The sequence below is a fragment of the Rousettus aegyptiacus genome, unplaced genomic scaffold, assembly GCF_014176215.1.
Source record: "Rousettus aegyptiacus isolate mRouAeg1 unplaced genomic scaffold, mRouAeg1.p scaffold_m13_p_4, whole genome shotgun sequence".
NCBI lineage: Eukaryota > Metazoa > Chordata > Mammalia > Chiroptera > Pteropodidae > Rousettus > Rousettus aegyptiacus.
Genome location: NW_023416307.1, coordinates 70301560 through 70322334, shown reverse-complemented (window position 1 = coordinate 70322334; position 20775 = coordinate 70301560). Strand labels below are relative to the sequence as shown.

General features: G+C 31.9%; 1 protein-coding gene across 2 annotated transcripts in view; it reads left to right on the top strand.

Moving 5' to 3' along the window:
• Positions 1-19210, top strand: part of TBC1D23 (TBC1 domain family member 23) — a 49382-nt gene extending 30172 nt beyond the window's left edge. Inside the window, exons 12-19 of one of the 2 annotated variants that reach the window (XM_016144702.2) lie at positions 1113-1155; positions 2980-3089; positions 8162-8301; positions 9600-9644; positions 12615-12703; positions 15112-15247; positions 16545-16739; positions 17559-19210. In XM_016144702.2, the coding sequence (XP_016000188.2) occupies positions 1113-1155; positions 2980-3089; positions 8162-8301; positions 9600-9644; positions 12615-12703; positions 15112-15247; positions 16545-16739; positions 17559-17640 (840 nt within the window). In that variant the 3' untranslated portion in view covers positions 17641-19210. The remainder of the gene's footprint in view (positions 1-1112; positions 1156-2979; positions 3090-8161; positions 8302-9599; positions 9645-12614; positions 12704-15111; positions 15248-16544; positions 16740-17558) is intronic. The other variant, XM_036218947.1, reaches the window with a different exon arrangement.
• Positions 19211-20775: the final 1565 nt, after the last annotated feature.

The following is a 20775-nucleotide window of genomic DNA, read 5'->3' as shown; positions in this document are numbered from 1 at the left end:
ATACAAAATAAAAAAATGGGACTCAAATTTATTTTACTTATAAATTTACTTGACCTATTCTAAAAATATTCTGGTATAAACCATATATGTGAGGGCTTTCAGATGGCAAGAATGTAGACTTCTGTGAACTTTTCGTAATTCAAGTTCTTGATTTTTAGAAAACTTTTCCCCAATTTTTGTCATGGAAAATTTCAAACAACTTTAAAAGTAGGGAGACTTGACTCCTATAAACTTTATAAAGACAATCACATTATCATTATTAAACCCTATTATAAAAAAAAATCTAGTGTTCAAAGATTTTCCTAGGATCCAAACAAGACATTGCACTTGGTTGATATATTTTTAAAGTCTTTTTTAATTTATAGATTTTTAAGTTCTCTTTCCTCACTTTTTTTCCTTGCATGTGTTTGTTGGAAAATACTTTGTCTTATGGAGTTACCCACATTCTGGATTTTGCTGATTGCATTCTCATGGTGTCATTTATCAGAGTCTGTCCCTGGTGTTTCCTATAAACTGATAATTAAATTAGATGTAGAGACTTGATCAGATTATTTTTGGGAGAAATAGGAGGTCCTGGGTGGTGTGTATGTTCATCAGGTGGAAAATACTGCCCAGATATCTCATTTTTGTGTGTTTTTTGTTGTTGTTGTTGTTATTTATCATTGCTTAGATCCATTAATTTTTAGTAGTTTGTAAGATGGTAACATTCTGTCATTTCTTCAGAGTTAGCTATAATACTCTCTTTCATATTTCCTTTTTATTAAGGATATAAAATATTTTGAAAACTTTTAAGAACCACTCTAATTACATCCCAAAATACAATTTAGCTGATTTGGGTTTGACTCTTTATTGCATTATGGGAACTATAATGCAAATAAAATTAGTCTTGTTAATAGCCACAAAGTTGTTCTTTTCCTACCCAAGCACCAGATGTTACAATATGCAAGTAAAGGTATATACCTCTCTGTGCCAAAGTCCAAAATGTCAAAGAAAGGAAAAAATCCAGAAATTTAACATGTAACCTTATATTACATTGTCAGTATTCAGAGAATTATCAGAAGTTTTAATTAAATTGCACTTTAGAATAATTTAAATTTTATTTTCCATTACAGAAAAATAAAGAATATGTGAGCATTGCTAGTGGAGGCTTTATGGGTAAGATTTTAATTTATTAATCCCTTTCTCTTTACTTTTCAGAAGAAATTACATTATCAGAGCTGATTTGTGGTGACCAAATTAGTTAATGAGTATACTATCTCTTCAGTCATTCAGTATTTTCAGAAATGCCAAGGCCAGCAGGACATATAGACAAACATAATAAGCAATTGAAATGAGTGACTATTTAATGGAAGACTGCATAAATAGATGTTTAATTAGATTGTATTTGCAAAAAATATTTTTGTAAAGATGCATGAAAAACTGCCCATATGATTTGTCTCTATGGAGGAGGAATAGATAGGACTGGGAAACAAATGAGAGGAATACTTTTCACTGTATACTCTTCCTACTTTTGCTGTTTTTGTTTTGTTTTATTTTCCTTTTATTTTTTAACTACTTGAAGGTATTAGTTTCTAAAAAAATGTTGGCTCAGTGGGATAAAACAAATAAAGCTGATATTTTCTAATCTGCAGACCAGTATCTGCTAAACCAGGATAGTAAAATAATTGACAAAATCTCTGTAGGCAAATATTTGAGAACTTATAAAGGATTAGGTCAGGGTAATAAGATTTAGAAAACAGATTCTATTTCTTACAAAAGATGTTATTTAAGGAGACAAATTTGCAACAAGTAGGTAAATCCTGGAGTACTAATGCACAGTATAGTTAATAAAGACAATGATATTGTATTATAATCATCAAAGTTGCAAAAGAGACCAGATCTTAATTATTCCCACCACGAAAAAGAAATGGTAATTATGTAATGTGATGTGATATAGGTACTGTCTTAACAGTGGTAATTGTATTACAATATATAAATGTATCAAATCAACATGTATACTTTAAATTTATACAATGTTATATGTCAAATATATTTCAATTAAAATATAAAAATCCTGTCTTAGGAAAAGGGATATAAAAATACTCACCTGGAAATAGTGGGAAAATGAATAATAAAACTAAATTAATATTTGTTGAAGGTAGTAGAATCTCAAGCTAGAATCATGGGAGTCTAAGAAGAATTTAGTTCTGACCTAACCTTCTTAAGTTAAAATTTAGAAGTTTTGGTAGATTAAGACCTATTTCCTTTTGTTCTTTGTTGATATTAGCAAGGATTATGATTATCTCCTGTGTATCATGGCGTGGTAATTAATTACCTTTGAGGCTCATACACAGAGTGATCTACAGACGGGATTATTTTAATAAGTAGTGTGAAGCAAGTATAGGCCCAGTGTTACTAACAAAACTTGGTTATTAAGCTTGTTCTCTAAAGTGTCTGAAAAACATTCTTTTCTAATATAGTCTAGGTTTTAGAAATGTTTTTCTACACTGTAAATTATTCTTTATTTTTCAAGAATAATTTCTCTTTCCATAGCAGTCAGTGTCTAAGATTGCTTCTTTATTATGGCAAAGATTAGTTGATGTCTCCTTATGATTAAACAAAAGCCACCATAGGTTTTCTATTAATCTTTTATGTCATAAAAATATTGCTGAGACCATGTATTAATAATCGAAAGATGACCTTCCAAAGAAGAGAGTGTCAAGCCTATATATATAGTTATTGTCACCCTTAGGGTCAATTAAGAAAAGTCGTATGTGTACAGAGGACTTTAGGAGGAAGGAGTAGAGGGAGAAGGCAGTCTTCTGTAGCTTGGGGTCCTCTACTCCTTTTCAAAGGTGCAGAAGGAAATACCTCTGATTATGTCTGTGGATCCTTTTTCATTCAGCTATGACATATTTATTATACTTCTCTGGTAGTCTTTCCAAAAGGGTTGATTTGTCAGGTTTTGGGTTTTTTTTTTTTTTTCCTTTTTATCTTAAGCACTGCAGCAGCACTTGGCAGACATTAATGTGGATGGACCAGAAAATGGATATGGCCATTGGATTGCTAGTACCTCAGGCTCAAGGAGCAGTATCAATTCTTCGGTTGATGTAAGTGTCTCTGTCAAATGTGTCACCAGATTCAAATAAGTGCTCAGAAAAGATGATTAATTACTAAATCCCTGCCATATCAGAAAGAGTCAAAATATTTCCAACACAATACAGTGAGGAGTCATATTTAATGAAACGGTGGAGCAGGCCTATACAGCCAAACTAGTCAGTTCTGGAGGTTCTCCTGCTAAATTCAGAATTTTCCTTGTTCAGCTGCAGTTTGGTATCACCTAGTGACAGTTTTTTTGCTCCAACTTAAATATCAGGGGAGATAATTCTGAGTTCTATGATTAGCTGGCTCTTTGAAGTAAGCTGGTTCTAGGAATTCCCAGTTAGTTCAGGCCAGGATAATACTGAGGCGTATGCGTCCCATCTCCTGCCTACAGTATTCCTCTGCACCACAAACTTACATGATTGAAACTTTAGTCCACCCATATATGAGAATGAGCCAGGCAGCAGAAGACAAGAACTGATTGCCAATCCCATTATATTTAATTTTTAATTATCAAGATGTGCATTACTGCAGGATTTTGCTATCATAGATAATTCCATTTTTTTGTTCTACTTTGGAAATATTTGGGCAATAAATTCTTTTGTACTTTTTCAATATTTCATGTCAGTTGAATCAGATATCATTAAATCATTTTCTTAAGAAATAACAGTTCTGATCTACCTAATGATTATTTTTTAAAACAGAAATGGAAGGGAAATACAGTACAGAGTCATGGTTTCTACCTTGAGCTTATGGGTCTGACATACCAAAGTGTTCAGGTTTTATCTCTACAACTTATTTTCTTTATGATCTTCAGTAAGATCTTCTCAGCCCTGGTTTCTTCATCCATGCAATATAGATGTAATAATAGAACCTTCCTCATAAGGATGACATGAAAATTAAATGTGCAAATAAATGTAAAGTGTAATACCTATCACGTATTTAATAGTAGTAATAAAATTAGAACTCCTTAGATGTATTAATTAAGGTTTATCTTCAGCCATGTAAGTCAGAGCAAATTAGTGTCAAATTATCAGGAGATAATTTCAACTTGATCTTCTAAGTATATGAGTTCTTCTCATGTGATCACCATTTATTTAATAAACATTTGCCATTTTCATTTTTAATAACTGAATAGATCAAAATAAATTATATGGTTATAATTATTGTTAGTCCTCTATTCAGTTTTTACATTACTTCAAGTCTTTTTCTGTTATGAACACTACCACAATTAACTTTTATAGTAATGTATTTGCATATGTCATGATTTAGTTCTAGAGGTAGAATAACTGATCAAAAGATTGCTTATCAATATCCTTAGAATTCTGCATTATTATCAAATTACCCTCAAAAAAAAACCATAATTCTAATTTATATTCCCACCCACAACATTGGATATTTAGTTAAAGTTTTTATCTTCAAATTTGAAAAACATCGATTGAAGCTGGTAAAGAAATTGTCTGAAAGATGGGTTATATTTAAAAGTCCCAAAGAACTTCTAGTTAGTATAATTTGGTTTTGAACTTGAATATGAAAATAGAAGGTTTTGGGGGGTTTTTTTTGGTGTTACTTAGTTAATGACTTATTTCTCTTAGAAATAAAAACAATATATGTTTGTTGTAGCATCATATGTAAATATGAAAAGCATAAAAACAAAATTACCTGTAATCCTAGGAGAGATAACAGCTATTTATATTTTGAAATATTGCCATCAAATCTGTTTTAATGCATGTGTATTTTAGTATTTTATTTTAAATGTAGTGATCAGAATGTATACATAATTTTATTTTCTGCCTTTTTACTGAAATTATGAGCATTTTCTAGCATTTTAAAATGCTTTTTTAAATTTTTTTTTTTTTACATCTGTATAATTTTCCATCAAATAGTACCTAAATCCTAGGGCACTTTCTGATTTTTTCCTCCCCAGTCCCACAAATTCTGAAGAGGAATTAAAAATGGGCAAAAGATTGATATACTTTTAAACCTTTTACGCCTATCAGTAAATTGCCCACTAGTATATATGGGAGCAGTCCTATGAAACAATTTAAGACTTATTCTTACAGCTATTATATTAGGTACACCAAGATGACTTTTCTTGAGAAATTAAAGGCCTAAGTGAAAATGTTTTAAAAAGCAAAAATTTAGAAGGGAAAAACATTAAAAATTTAGCTACATGAATGATATTCTGATTGTAGGCATACCCTTCATTTTATTGTGCTTCACATTATTGCACTTCATGTTTTCTACCTATTGAAAGTTGGTGGCGACTCTGCATTAAGCAAGTCTGTAGTTACCATTTTCCAGCAGCATTTGTTCATTTCATGTATCTGTGTTACATTTTGGGTGATTCTCATAATATTTCAAACTTTTTCATTATTGTATTATGGCAATCTGTGATTTTCGATGTGAACTTAATCGATACATGTTAACATGTTCTGACTGCTCCACTGAGCAGATCGTTCCCTTATCTCTCTCTCTCCTGGGCTTCTCAATTCGCTGAGACACAACAATATTGAAGTTAGGCCAATTAATAACCTTAAGTTCAAGTAAAAGGAAGAATCTCTCACTTTGATTCAAAAGCTAGGAATGGTTAAGCTTATTGAGGAAGGCACATCAAAAGCCAAGATAGGCTGAAACTCCTGTACCAGTTAGCCAAGTTATGAACATAAAGGAAAAGTTCTTGAAGAAAATTAGAAGTGCATTCCAGTGAACACACAAAATTATAAGTGAAACAACCTTATGGACAAAGTTTTAGGGATCTGAATAGAAAATTAACATTTCTTTAAGCCAAAGCCTAAGCCAAAGCAAGGCCCTAACTCTCTTCAATTCTCTGAAGTCTGATAGAGATGAGAAAACTGCAGAAGAAAAGTTTGAAGCTAGCAGAGGCTGGTTCATGAGATTTAAGAAAAGAAACTGTTCCAATAACATATGCAAAGTGAAGCAGCAAGTGTTTATGTAGAAGCTGCAGCAAGTTACCCAGAACATATAGCTAAAATAATTAATGAAGATGGCTATCCTAAACAACAGATTGTCAATGTAGATGAAATAGTTTTATATTGGAAAAAGAGGCCATCCAGGACTATCATAGCTAGATAGGAGAGAAGTCAGTGCCTGGCTTCAAAGCTTCAAAGGACAGGCTAACTCTTTTGTTAAGGGCTAATGCCACTCTTGACTAAGTTGAAGGCAAAGCTTGTTTACCATTCTGAAAATCCTAGGGCATTAAAGAACTAGCTGAATCTATTCTGCCAGTGCTCTCTAAGTGGAATAACAAAGCCTGAATGACAGCACATCTGTGTACAACTGGCTTTACTAAATATTTTAAATTCATTGTTGAGACCTGCTCAGAAAAAGATTCCTTTCAAAATATTACTGCTCGTTGACAATATACCTGGTCACACAAGAGCTTCATTGGGGATGTACAATGAGATTTCATGTTGTTTTCATGCCTGCTGATCCATCCTACACCCCATGGATCAAGGACTAATTTTGACTTTCAAGTCTTTTTTATTTACAAAGTACATTTCATAAGGCTATGGCTGTCATATATAGTGATTCCTCTAATAGATCTGGAGAAAGTAATTTGAAAACCTTCTGGAAAGGAGTCACTCTTGTAGTGCCATTAAGAACATTGTGATTCATAGGAAAAGGTCAAAATATCAACATTAACAGGAGTTTGGAAGAAGTTGATTCCAGCCCTCGTGGATGACTTTGAGAGAGTGAAGACTTCAGTGGAGGAAGTAACTTCAGATGTGGCGGAAATAGCAAGAGAACTAGAATTAAAAATGAAGCTTGAAGATACAACTGAATTGCTGCAGTCTTATAAAACTAATGAATGAGGAGTTGCTTCTTATGAATGAGCAAAGAAAGTGATTTCTTGACATGGAATCTACTCCTGGTGAAGATGTTTTGAAGATTGTTGAAATGACAACAAAGGATTTAGAATAGTAAAATAAACTTAGCTGATGGATAGGGTGTAAGAGGACTGACTCCAATTTTGAGTTAAATTCTGTGGGTAAAATGCTTTCAAATTGCATTTCATGCTATGGAGAAATTGTTCATGAAAGGAAGACACAATTGATGTGGCAGATGTCATTGTTTTAAGAAATTGCCACAGTCACCCCAGTCTTCATCAACTACCATCCTGGTCAGTCAACAGCAGATAGGCAAGACTTTCCACCAGTAAAAAGATTATGACTTAATAAAGAGTCAGATGTTGGTTAGCATGTTTTAGCGATGTTTTTTAATTGAGGTATGAACATTTTTTTTTAGACATAATGCTATTACATACTTAGTAGACTACAGCAAAGTATAAATATAACTTTTATATGTACTGGGAAACAAATGTGTGTGACTTGCTTTACTGCAATATTTCATTTTATTGCAGTGGTATGGAACTGAACCTAAAATACTTCCGAGGTATGCTTGACGTATATTTTTGTTTATTTTTATAGACTAATTTGAGTTAAGAAAAGGACAATAACTTTATTGCTTATTGAGTAAGGAAGATAATTTCAGACTCCACACATTTATATGTATAACATATATATCCTCATTTTTTATTTTTGCCTTCCATTCCTGAAATGGTTTCACCTAGTATATCAGTCTGCTAGGGATGTCATAACAAAATATGATTGACTGTGTGGCTTAAACAACAGAAATTTCTTTTTTTATAGTTCAGGAGGCTGGAGATCCAGGATCAAGGTATTGGCAGGTTTGATTTCTCCTGAGGCCTCTCTTTTGGCTTGCAGGTGCTGCCTTCTTGCTGTGTCTGCACCTGGCACTGTGCAGGTGCCATCTGTGATGTCTCCCTCTCTTATAAGGACAGTAGTCAGATTCTATTAGGGCCCACCCATATGATCTCATTTAAACTTAATCGTCTCTTTAAAGGACCTCTACATATAGTCACTTTCTCAGGTGGACTGGAATTAGGACTTGAACATATGAATTTAGGGGAGAGGGAAGCACACAATTCAGTCCATAACATCTAGATAACTTTTAAGCAGTAGTATGTCTGTTGATCATTTGGAGAGCAGTTCTTTATTAAGTTTCTTTTTTTTTTTTTTTTTTTTTTTTTTTTCAGGGTGAATCTTCTAATGGCTCAAATGATAGAGGAATGAAATCACTAGTAAATAAAATGACTATTGCTCTGAAGACAAAATCTGTTAATGTTAGGGAAAAAGTTATCAGTTTTATTGAGAATACATCAACTCCTGTGGACCGGTGAGTTGCTTATATTAAATTCTTTGGTATGAATTTATGATGAGTGATTAAAACTAAAGAAAAATATCTTAGAGTAAATATTAGTTGAATTAATTGTGTCCTAGAAAAGGATCATAAAGTATATTTTTTATTAGATGGTTCCAGTTTTCATTATAATTGCAGAGATGTCTTTTATTGTTGTAAAATTGCCTATAGATTGTTTTCTTTCCTCCCATTGCTCAGAATAACATAAATAATGATTCTGTCACTTCATGCCATTCATTATAAAAATATTTAAATGTCATTATTTTTATCACAGTTCATATGGTAGCTATTTCCCACATGTCAGATGGGTAAGAATCATCTAAATGCAGTAATCTCATTGCAGGAACTCATTCCTCTGCTATAGGAATTTAAAACTTAGAAAATTTGGTCATACATAATAAAGTAGAAACCCGTATTCTTAAGTTTAAGGTTTCAGATCTTCATAGAATTTTGTTCACAGACTCCTATTTTCCCATGAATTACAAATGAAGGACACAGCTAACAAATAAAAAGAAAGTTTAAGAATATCTGTTGTATTGTTTTTTTACTGGAGCTGTCAGTGCACAATGTATTTTTTTCATACATCAGTCTAATTGATCTTTCTTGTTCCTAGAGTTCAAAGCTAACCTAATAACTCAGTGCAGAATTTGTGTCTAAGCAAGCCTGATCTTGGAAATGTGTTATAGTATTTAATTTCACTCTCATGTCTTGCAGTTTCCTAGAAAAGTTGAAGTGTTTGACTTTAAGAACTGAATATCAGGAATTTACTATTTGTTACTTTTTTTAGTACACATACATATATTACATTTTTTTCCTGTTTAGTGAATAGTAAAGAGAATAGATTATTTTCACTAATCCAAAAAATTGTATCTTGTTTAAAATGATCAACTGATAAATAATATTAAAGTATTTTGTGAAGCCTGATTTATTTTTGCTCATTAAAATATGTCTGCTCTCAAAAGTCTAACCTTTTTACTTTTAGTGCATTCTGAATTAGGGTATTATTAGGCTACATTTTGTAGCATGAACATTTAAATTTTTATTTTTAAGTACATTAATTTTATTCTAAAATGAGCTAGTGATAACAATTGAAAAGACTTGTCTGTTAGAGTCTCTTGAAACTAGCTTTTACAAATTTTTTCTTTATACTTTATATTTTCTTTGTAATGTACACTCTGGATTTTAAAAAGCTGATTATGCTATATTTTCGTTTTAGAGCTGTTGTGTTTTTTTTATAATCATTTTATTCTGTCCTCTGCCTCAATTTGCTATAGAATGTCTTTCAATCTTCCTTGGCCAGACAGAACATGTACAGAGCGGTAAGCCAATGAGTAGAGCAGCTTTGTTGAACCATCTTTTTCCTTTAGCATGCTTCATACTGTCTATAAGTTTCATGCTGTCTTGGCTCAAATTTCATGTAGCTGTTACAGAAGCTAAACTTTTCTCATTCTGCTTTAGGAATATGTGGTGCTGTTCTTTTTCTGTTGTTGTTGTGGGGTGTTTCTTTTTTTTGTTTTTTGTTTTGCTTTGATCATTAAAAAAAAATTTTTCTTGCATGTTTCTTTATATCTCCCATTCCTCAGATGAAAATCAAGTACATTCAAACCCAAGAATTTCATAAAACCTGCAGCTTTTATTTTGTGACAGAGGAAGGTGAAACAAAGTAAATATATAGTCTCAGAGTTAGCAGGGTATTAGCTTTGGAGATCATTTGCTTCTGTCTCCTGCCATAACAATAGAGAAAAATTATAGCACCTGAAAAAAGGCGCAGTTCTTGGATCAGAATTTTAATTCATGCACAGTATGTAATTTTATAATGTTTTCAGATTTTTTCTTAATAAGGTATGTGTATTTAAGTTGGTGAGTTAATGTATAAATTGGTTCCAACGAACAGCAAGCAAGCAGTTCTAGAGTTCTGCTTTTGGCTTTCATTGAAAGAAATTAGGTCATAGTGGATTTATTAATGTATAATCCCTCTCCTTTCGCCCCTGTATGATGGGGTGGGTGCTAATTAGAGTCCTTAAGTTTGAAAGGATCTTCAATTAAGGTGAGCAGAAGAACTTTACTTCTGTATGGCTTTACAGTTTTTACACTCAAAGTTTCTGCAATTTAAATTAGAATGTCAATTATAGCAATACCTATGGCCATTTTAAAAGAAAATCTTGTAACACTTTAAATGTAAGTTAAGCTTTGGAATAATGGACTTGTCTTTTTCTCAGGTCATTCGAATATTTTCAGCATTTTAAAAAACAACTGTTTACTCCCACCTTACTGATCAGAGTTTTTATTTGCTGTGACTGCTCCGGCACAATGCCAATTATAGGATTCTAGTAAAATTTTTTCTAAGACTATTTTAGAGGAAATTGCATCTTGTAAAATGATAATCTGTGAATCATCTTTCTGCTTTCTCTTGAAATAAGACCATTGAATTAGTCTAATTTAATTCCCAATTTTTCTTCCCAATTTTTAATTTTTTAAAAATTTAAATTATCTTCTCTGTCCACAGACAGATATAGATAGATAGATAGATAGATAGATAGATAGATAGATAGATAGATATAGATATTGAAAATAGAATTTAGTGGAATATTAGAATGAATTGGGTTTCTTTCTGAGCTTAGTAAATTAAAATGTGGTCAAACTATTTTGTAGATGTTTCTGTTATTACATTGTCTAAAAAAGTAAAGATGTACTGCTTTTTAAAAAAAAGTCTAGCCATTGAATTTCCTTATGCTAGCCAGTCTTTTAAGAACTATCTCAGTATTCTTTATCAATCTTGTTTATAAAAACTCCATTATAGTATAAATCTAGATTAAGAATGAATAGCTTGTTTCTTTTTTACTTGTCTTCTTATTCATACTTGGTTTCTGGCTCAAGCATTTACTATAAACATTATCTTTGTTACTTTTTATGTTATAGCAAGCAGTTAAATTAGCTTTTACATCAGGAGAGAACCAGTAAATTAATCTCATATAATTTTATAACCTAGATGGCACTAAAGTATTTTTAGATAATGCTGTATTTGTCTTTGCCTTTTGTAAGAAGGCCAAATCTGAGTTTTGTAAGTATTTTAGCTTTCTTTTATCTGATGAGCATAGCTTGGTAAGTCACAGGATTTTACATTACATATATTTTAACATAAACTCAAACGATTACAATTTTAACGTACTCAAACTTTAAGTTATGTATTGATTAACCTAACTTATAATTCCCCAAGTATTTAATTGTACACTCCTCTTATTACTGGTTTTCTATTGAGGAATAATATTTTGAGAGAGAGAGAGATTTAAGCTTATTTCAACAAAATTAAGTTATGATAAGATTTTTATTGATAAAATATATTAAGAAAAATTTTTTAATATTTGATCTCCATCTTCTGGAAAAATTGAATTCTAAAACTAAATAAAGACACTTAACTTGATTTTTCTTTTCACTTTGTACAATCTTTTGATACATGTCCAAAAAAAAGCCACAAGTTTTTTTTTATAATAGATAGTCTTAACTGAACCTTATACTACTACTAATAACAGCGCTTTTTCCCTAGGAACATAGTATTTTGTCAAAATATTTTAATTTTACTTCTTGTTTATTTGAGATTACCTGAAAAGTAATGGGATTAAATTTTTATATTAAACAGAGAGAGGTTCATGCTTCCTGGAGAACTAATCATCTTAATGCTTCTTCCACTTGAAGAAAGGCAGATTCATTTTCATGGATTATTTACATTTATGTGAAAGAAGTAACAGCAGTAAAAAATGGGAGGAAAAACCTTAAGACGCTTTCACCTATATGGGAAGCCTTAAGCACTCCTACTAGAATTTGAACATTTGACTTCATAATGTGTATTATTTAACAAATATGTATGTAGGACTTGCTATGCCAGGCACTGTTGTAAGAGGCTTATAGAATATTAACTGATCTAATTCTTAAAATAATGACGAAAGGTAGATATTGTTGTCACCATTTTACAGACGAGGAAGCAGAAGCACAGAGAGGTTAAGCAGTTTTTCTGAGGCCACGTAGATCTAGGCATTGGTTTTAAAATGAATATTAAAATTGTTTCAAATTTAATTTTTAGAGATTTGAAAGCATTCAGCCTACCAAGTTCTTAGGCCGCTTTTGCTAACATATCTTGTCTCATTTCAATTTCCTTAACATAGCTATCCTAAACATGGGTGGTACATGAGTAGACAAAGAACATTTACATTTTGTTATTCAAATTATACTTAGTAAAAAATCTTTAATGACTTCTTAAGTGATGATTTCCCCCTAAAATTTTTTGAATATAGGCATGTGAGCAGCAGTGACAGAGTCGGCAAGCCTTACCGTGGTGTAAAGCCTGTGTTCAGCATTGGGGATGAAGAAGAATACGATACAGGTGTAGTAATACACTTATCTATAGGCTGTTTTCCTCAAGCACCAGGAGAGATAATAGAGATTATTCTGGGACTAGCGAGCAACTGCTTTAAAAATGAATGAATGAATGAACGAATGAACGAACGAACGAACGAATAAATAAATAAATAAATAAATAAATAAATAAATAAATAAATAAATGAGACACATTGAGATTATGTAGAGATTGAAGAGTCTATGGTTTTTCTACTATTAATTCGATTTTTGACATTTTAAGTTATGCTTATTGGAAATCCAAGTAGAAATGTTGAATAGGCAGTTGATTATAGGAGTCTTTTGTTGGAAAGTCTAAACTGTTAATCATCTGGGAATCATCAGTGTAGAGATAGTATTTAAATCTATGGATTTAAATCCCCTGATTACCCACCCACCTAGGAGACTGAGAGTTGTGGTACTGAAGTTCAGAGAATTCCAAAACAGACATCTGAAAAGAGCCTTTTGAAACTGGAGGCAATATCCTAAAGGGCCACAAGATGGGGATATTGTGTCAAGGAAATTTGTCATCCTCTGTGTGGTTGGTTGTCTTTTATTGCTGCGTCCAGCAAGTGGTAAATCCTGTCATGTCCAGCACGCCCTGGAAAATAAACCTGAGTGGGAACGGTGGGAGATTGAAAAAAGAAAGCAGACAGAAAGCTGAGGTCAGAAAGTCCACTGTCCACTGATGGTGGAGCAATGGTGCCATTTCATTTTTGCAAGCTGCTTTTATACAAGAACATACAATTGCTGCTGGCATAAGCAGTTTCTCTAAAGCATAGCAACACTGTTTCTTCTACTTCTCCAAGGCCTTATTTTCTTATGGCTTTCATCTTATTTATCTGCCTGTGGCTACATTTGTACTATCTTGTTCTCAGAAAGAGTTTGCAAAGAGGAGGAAACCCTTGGTTGCCCTCAAAGATTGCAAGGACTTTGTCAATTTACAATCTGCTCTCCACACTTTATATTTTTTAAAATAACATTACTTTGGTCCATAATCCCACTGCCCAGATTACTCTAGTTAAGTAATCATAATATTAAATACATGTATTGAAAAAAAGTAACAGTATGTAAATGTAGAAAGTGAGAAAAAATACTCCTAAATCTCACCTTATTTTTTCCACTTAGTGCTACATGTTGCATATTTTCCATCCCAGCCCGTGTAGTTCAGTTCTCTTTCTACCATATAAACATACCATAATTTAATCAACCTTCCCTCAATTGAAAATGTTTTTTTTTTCTGTTTCAAATGACACCATATATTTTTGTACATATATGTAGATGAATTTTTACAAGTACATCTAGAGGGTGAATTCTTAGCAGTAATATTGCTACATTATAGGTAATCGCATTTGACATTTTAATACATATTACAAAATTACTTTCCAGAAAACTTTCATTGAGGTAAATACAATTTTCTACATGCTATTTCTAATTGTTTCTTACCCTTTCCCCCCACCTTCTCTGTTGCCATCTTAGTGTTATCTGTCTCTCTCTCTCTTTCTCTGAATATCTCAACTTCTTTAATTAACAAAGGAAAAAGGCAAATGGATGAAAAATTATGGTATATTCACATGTATCATATTTATACATACATGTTTACACTTTGGAAAATTGCACAGTAATGAACATGAGAACCAGAGCATGGGTAAATTTTAGTGTTGGGAGTAGGGTAACAGTTAGAGAAGAACACAATTGAATAGTCTACTTTTTATATAAATTTTACTTAAAATAAAAACTATATTATTTAGGGATATTCACATATGGTTAAAGACAAGTATGGAACCGATAACACCAAATTTAGATCATCACTATTTGTTAGTGGGGAAAATGAGGGAATATGATCAGGAGGAGATACATAAGCTTCATTTTTTAATTTAAGCTGGAAGTGTATAAATATGAGATTTCCTTTTTAAATTATGTCTCTTTATATTTTAAGGTATTTCTTAAAAAGCAAAGGGAAGGACATTTATAATTATTAACCCTAGAACTCATTTCCCACTCTTAAATGAGAAAAACAAAATAATTAGAATGTTTTCTATTTCATGAAAAAAAGTATTATTTATCTCAAGATAGGTGCTTATTATTGGGTAATTCAGCTATCTCTCTACAAACTAGTCATACATCATACTTACTTTCTCTAAATCAAAAAAGATTAAAATTCTCAGATAGTTTAATCTTTTAAAAGTGTATTCTCAACATTCGTACCTGACTCTCTTACCACGTAGAGTAACTTTTCCTAACAGTATTTCTGTATTAGTACCAGTAAAGACTAGAATTGTTTTTCCCCCCAATCTATGTATTTAAAATACTACTGAAAATTTTTTCAGGCTGTTGAGAAATGTATCGTTTTTAAAGTTGGTAATACCCACTTTTAACTCTTTAAATTCTTTATAGATGAAATTGACAGTTCTTCAATGTCAGATGATGATAGAAAAGAGGTTGTAAACATTCAGACTTGGATAAACAAGCCAGATATCAAGCATCATTTTCCTTGCAAAGAAGTAAAAGAAAATGGACACATGTTTCCTAGGTACTTTTAAAAATGTCTTCTTTGGAAATAAAATTGAATTTAAGCGAGTTAATAATATAAAACTAAATGGTAGGGGCAATTTTATTTATCCAAGTACAATAAGAAATAATTCCCTTCTGTGTGGTTGTCAACATGTATTATATGTCTTGATTTTTAAAAATATTTTTATGTAATTTTTTTGAAATTTTAAACAAGTTGAAGAAACAGTAATTGAATACCTTTCTGAGCCTCTCTTAGGTTCACCAGCTTTTAACTTCTTTTGACATTACCTCATCTTTTTTTATGTGTGTATGTACTTACACACAAGTACACATATACTTCCCTTTTGTCCAACTATATAGAAGAAGCTTACAGATATGACTCTGCCCTTAAATATAGTATAAATCTAAGAATATGAACATTCTTCTACACAAATCATTTTCACATCTTTAAAAACTTACGTTCAACATGTAGACCATACTCAAGTTTTTCAGAATGCCCCCCAAAGTATCTTTGGTAGTCTTTTTTTTTTTTTTCTCCCTGAGCTAGGATCCAGTCATGGTTCACACATTGCATTTGCCTGTTGTATCTATGTGGTCTCACCCAGTGTACAAAGGACTACCATCACTACCACTTCCCCCTTTTCTTCATGAAGAATGTATCCTTTACGTCTAGGCCAGTTGTTCTGCAGAATGTCCCGTGTTCTGGATTTGTCTGATACTTGTCTTACTGTATTATACAAAAGTACATGAATATTACCACTATATTAAAAGTGAGCTGAAACATTAGGTTTTTTTGTTTTGTTTTGTTTTGTTTTAAATAATTCTCTGCCTGTTTTGCCTTCAGAATCCAGCTATCGAATATTATGAAATATGTAAGGCAGCCCAATTATTGCCTAAGTGGTCTTCAATATTAGGCATATGCTATGGTCTGTTGAAATGACAATATTTTATGAATATAGACATACTGTTAAAAATCGGATGGGTAGCATATTGCATATACCATATAGAATAGATTCTAAAAAATCTGTTTATTAGTTTACTGATATCTAATTGTATTTTTTTTATTATAAAATATTAAAATTTTGCTTTTAAACAGTTATAAGATTTATCTGTTAATAAAACAATTTTGTATACAACTAAGGGAAAATTGAAAGCTTTTATTAGATAGCTTATTATCTATTAGATGTATGTTTTCACTCAAAAAGAATTTCATCTGGAGTCGAATATTTCAATTTGGGCTGTTTAAATAACAACTGTTTTGAATGACATTTTTAAAACATTCTTTTTTTTTTTTTTATGCTTTTTTCCATCTCAAGTCATCTGTTGGTTACTGCAACACATATGTACTGTTTAAGGGAGATTCTTTCCCGGAAAGGATTGGCTTATATACAGTCGCGACAGGCACTGAATTCTATAGTTAAAATTACGTCCAAAAAGAAACATCCTGAGCTAATTACCTTCAAGTATGGAAACAGCTGTGCTTCAGGAATAGAAATCCTGGCAATTGAAAGGTAAGATTTTCTTAGGATGATATCTGACTTATTGAATTAGTTCAGTGTTAAATGTGGTTTATTTCTCTATTTTTGGGAATAGATATTGGAATAAAATACTTGAACCACATTTATTAATATTCTTTGCTTTTTCTTCCATGCCTTTAGTTATGTGTGGTTTAGCCATTAGCACCATGATTTCAGTAAGTGCCATAGCTAATTAAAGTTTTAACAGAAGGGTCTTTAGGAATAATCTACATGAGCACTACACTAAATGCTAGTTTGCAATCAAGTAAGAAGTTTGTCTCAGAATGTAAGGCAATATTTTTTTCTTTCATCACATCTTATTTTGAAAAACCGTCAATGAACTAAGCAGCGTGTTGAGTGTTGTAGTTAATTTACAATTTGGCATAAGCTCCTTATCTCATTGTGGACCATGACATATAGTTTATGAACTGGTACAAGGGCCATATACCACACTGATATTGAAACTAAACCGTCTTTAATCTTGTAGATAAAAATGTGAAGCTAAGAGGGGTTGAATGACTTCCAAATCTTTACACCTAGCTAGTGATAGAACCAAATATAGCCCTGCTGATTCCTAATCTATAGTCCATTTCACCTTACTCTAAACTATATGAAATGTCACCTTGCTTTTACATCTAGATTTTTCTTTTGGAATATGCTTTCGAGTATATGTTAATATAAGTTAAGGGGAGTACACAGGAGGGCATTTCTGCTAGTTTTGTAGGTTGAGGAAAGCTTCCTACTAGAAGTGACATCTAAGCTGAGTCCTAAAGAGAAAGCACTATATTTATATATAATTTTTATTCTTCATAGGTATTTGATTCCAAATGCAGGAGATGCTACCAAAGCCATAAAACAACAGATCATGAAAGTTTTGGATGCTTTGGAAAGTTAATATAAAGAAAAATTATTTCAAAAGAAATTAAGGCAACTGAGAGAAACATGGATATATTTTCCTGACTGAATACTAACTGGAGACCTTTCATTTGCTCATGGGGTGCTTGAATGGTGGTCTGAAAAGTATAAATTATTATTATCAATCTTTGGACAGTTAAAATTTTAAATTTTCTTTTGCATTTTTGGTTTTGTAAAACAATTAATTATAAAGGTCAGTTATTAAATGACTTTGAAGTAATTGACCCTGTGCCCTTAAGAACAAAGGGTGCAGAATACAGTTCTGTTTTGAAGAGCTGTTTTAAGGGAACATGCATCATTTTCAGATTTAGAAACAACCATTCACATATATGTTTGCAGTGTCTTCACTTAAATTAGAGATAAGAGTTAGCCGAAGAGACCCCTTTAATTGCTACATTTAGTTTTACCCACTGAGCAACATCAGAAACTAAAAAGTATTACATAGATTAATAGCCTTCTGTTTGTTCTTAAAGAGTGAAATCTTTTTTAATGAAATGGATGAAGATTCCAGCCAACTCAGAAATTCAGTCCTGCTAGTAAAATGTTGAAACATCAATTTCCAAATCATCTTTGCATCATTAGCTAATAATTTGAACATGAAGTGCTTCAGATACTAAACTTCATCCTAATGGTTTCTAAGGAACAGTTAAAAGCTTTATAATAAGTAGGTAGGCCTATTAAGATGATAGTTAACATTTTGGGGACAGATTGTATCTGTAAAAATGTCGTTGGTCTTTATTACAAATGGAATATTTGATTTGGGATATTTCAAAACAGGTGTTGAACCCACACTGATTATCCTTGGTGAGATAATGGTCTATGACCACACTAATACCCACTTAAATAAAAGCCAAATAATCAGAGAGCCGTATTAACTATAATTGTTTTTATCATCACTTTCTGAAATTTCTTTAGTTTTTGTCTTGTCTTACTAAACTCCCCGTACTTTGAAACTATTTTCATTCTCTTAATATGACAAAACTGTAAAGTGATCTGCTTTATTTTACAGCTTCCTCAATTTAATTTATCAAGGTTTGTATTAGACGCATTAAGTAAGAGAAATCCAGGAACATGTTTGAGACCATGGAATGACTTCTGGTAAAATCTATTTGGGAAGTAGCAAATCCTTATAATTTGCCATGTCTTAAAATGTAATGGTTTATCTCTAAGGGGTTGATAAAAGAAATATTTAGATGTACCCTGTTTGCAGCCAGTTATTTTAATTTACTTAATGGAAATCAAGTGAATAAAAAGCAACATAGTTCAAGATATTTTATTCTAATATCTAATAAAAAACAGTTTACTTGAGTTGGTGAAGACATTTGCATGAAATTGCACCTAGTGCAATAATTGGTATTTATAACTCTTCCCTCAACTGTATTTTTTTCCTTTTCTTGGTGCCCTCTTTAGAAATGTCCTGAAGTCTCATTTTTTGCCCATTTCAGCTGTGGGACTTTTTTCATAATATTAATGTAAAGATATTTGTGTTATTGTTTATAAATTACAATTGTAAATAAACCAGTACTGTTTGCTCAAAACTTTGTTCTTCATCATAGTCTGTCTCCCTTCCTCCCCATTTGTAAGTCTATAGATACCAAAAAATCAAGGGCTATCCTTTCAGTAGAATTTAAATGTTCAGATTTCAGGTTTGAAAGTGTTAGATTCCTATTCCTGTTTATCTAGATGAGGATGGGGAAAGAGGTAGCTTAACACTAATGGCATTAAATTTCACATGTGGTACATTGAACTTCTCTTGAATTCAATTTATTATCTGTATTAACACCACAGGTATTAGTCATGAATATTAAATGAAAATACATTTCATTGATTATATTAGGCACTTATGTAGCTCATCCTCCCTTCATTGGCTCACTAACCACAGAACTAGAATTCACTCTGGGATATCCATCTGTCATGGACTCAGGATTGCAGAGGTTGCAATATTCTGAAATTGAGTGACTGAAAAGGAAGTGTATCCCCCTTTCTCTTCCCATTTCCAGGGAATTATTACTGCTTATTAAGTGTAAAATGAAATCTGTATATAGATTTGATGTCACCTGCCCACCATTAATAAAACATTTTCTGGTAGAGGTGATAAATTTGTACTGATTTCCTCAACCACTTTTGCTACTAGTATGTTTCACACAGAACCTTTAACTCCTTAGCACAATTTTCTAACATACTGAATTAGTCATAAATTAGCAGGTTGTTGGGGTTTTTTTAATTGACAGTTTGATTTGGGGGGAACCCAACTCTATAGCTTGAATGTGTGATGAAAGTAAAATCTCAACTTTACCATTAACATTTCATTTACCATGAAATTTTTAAAAATAACATCTTTATTGATATATTCATATACCATAAAACTCAACTTTTCAAGTCGACAATTCAGTGATTTTTTAGGGTAAACAAAGAGGTGTGCAACCATCACCACTATTTAATTCCAGAAAATTTCATCATAAAAATACCATTTACAGTAGTTCAAAGCATATCTATGTAGTTCAGAGATATCTATGTGTAAGACTAACAAAACAAGTAGGATCGATCTGTATGCTGAAATCTACAGAATGCTTATGGAAGAAATCAAAGACCTAAATAAATGAAGAACATGCTGTGTTCATGTATTGGAAGATAGCATAAGATGTCAGTTCTTCCCAATTGAACTATAGATGTTATTTAATTGCAGTCAAAATCCCAGCAAGATTTTTTGTTAATATAGACAAGCTGAATCTAAAATTCACTTGGAAAGGCAAAGGAACTAGAATGTCCAAAACAATTTCGAAGAGTTAGAACAAAGTCGGAGGACTCACACTGCCCAATTTTATGATTTACCATAAAGCTTCAGTAATCAAGACAGGTGTTGGTGAAAGGAGAGAGATGTGTCACTGCACAGAACACATAGTGCAGAAATGGGCCCACGTAAAGAATGGTTGTTTTTTGGCAAAGCTTCAAAGGCAAGTCAATTGAGGAAGGATAGTCATTTCAACAAATGGTGTCAGAAGAACTGGATATCCACAAAGGAATAAATCTCAATCTGTACCTCATACATTATACAAAAATTAACTCAAAGTGGAATATATAGTTAAATGTAAAATCGAAACCTATTAAACTAAGA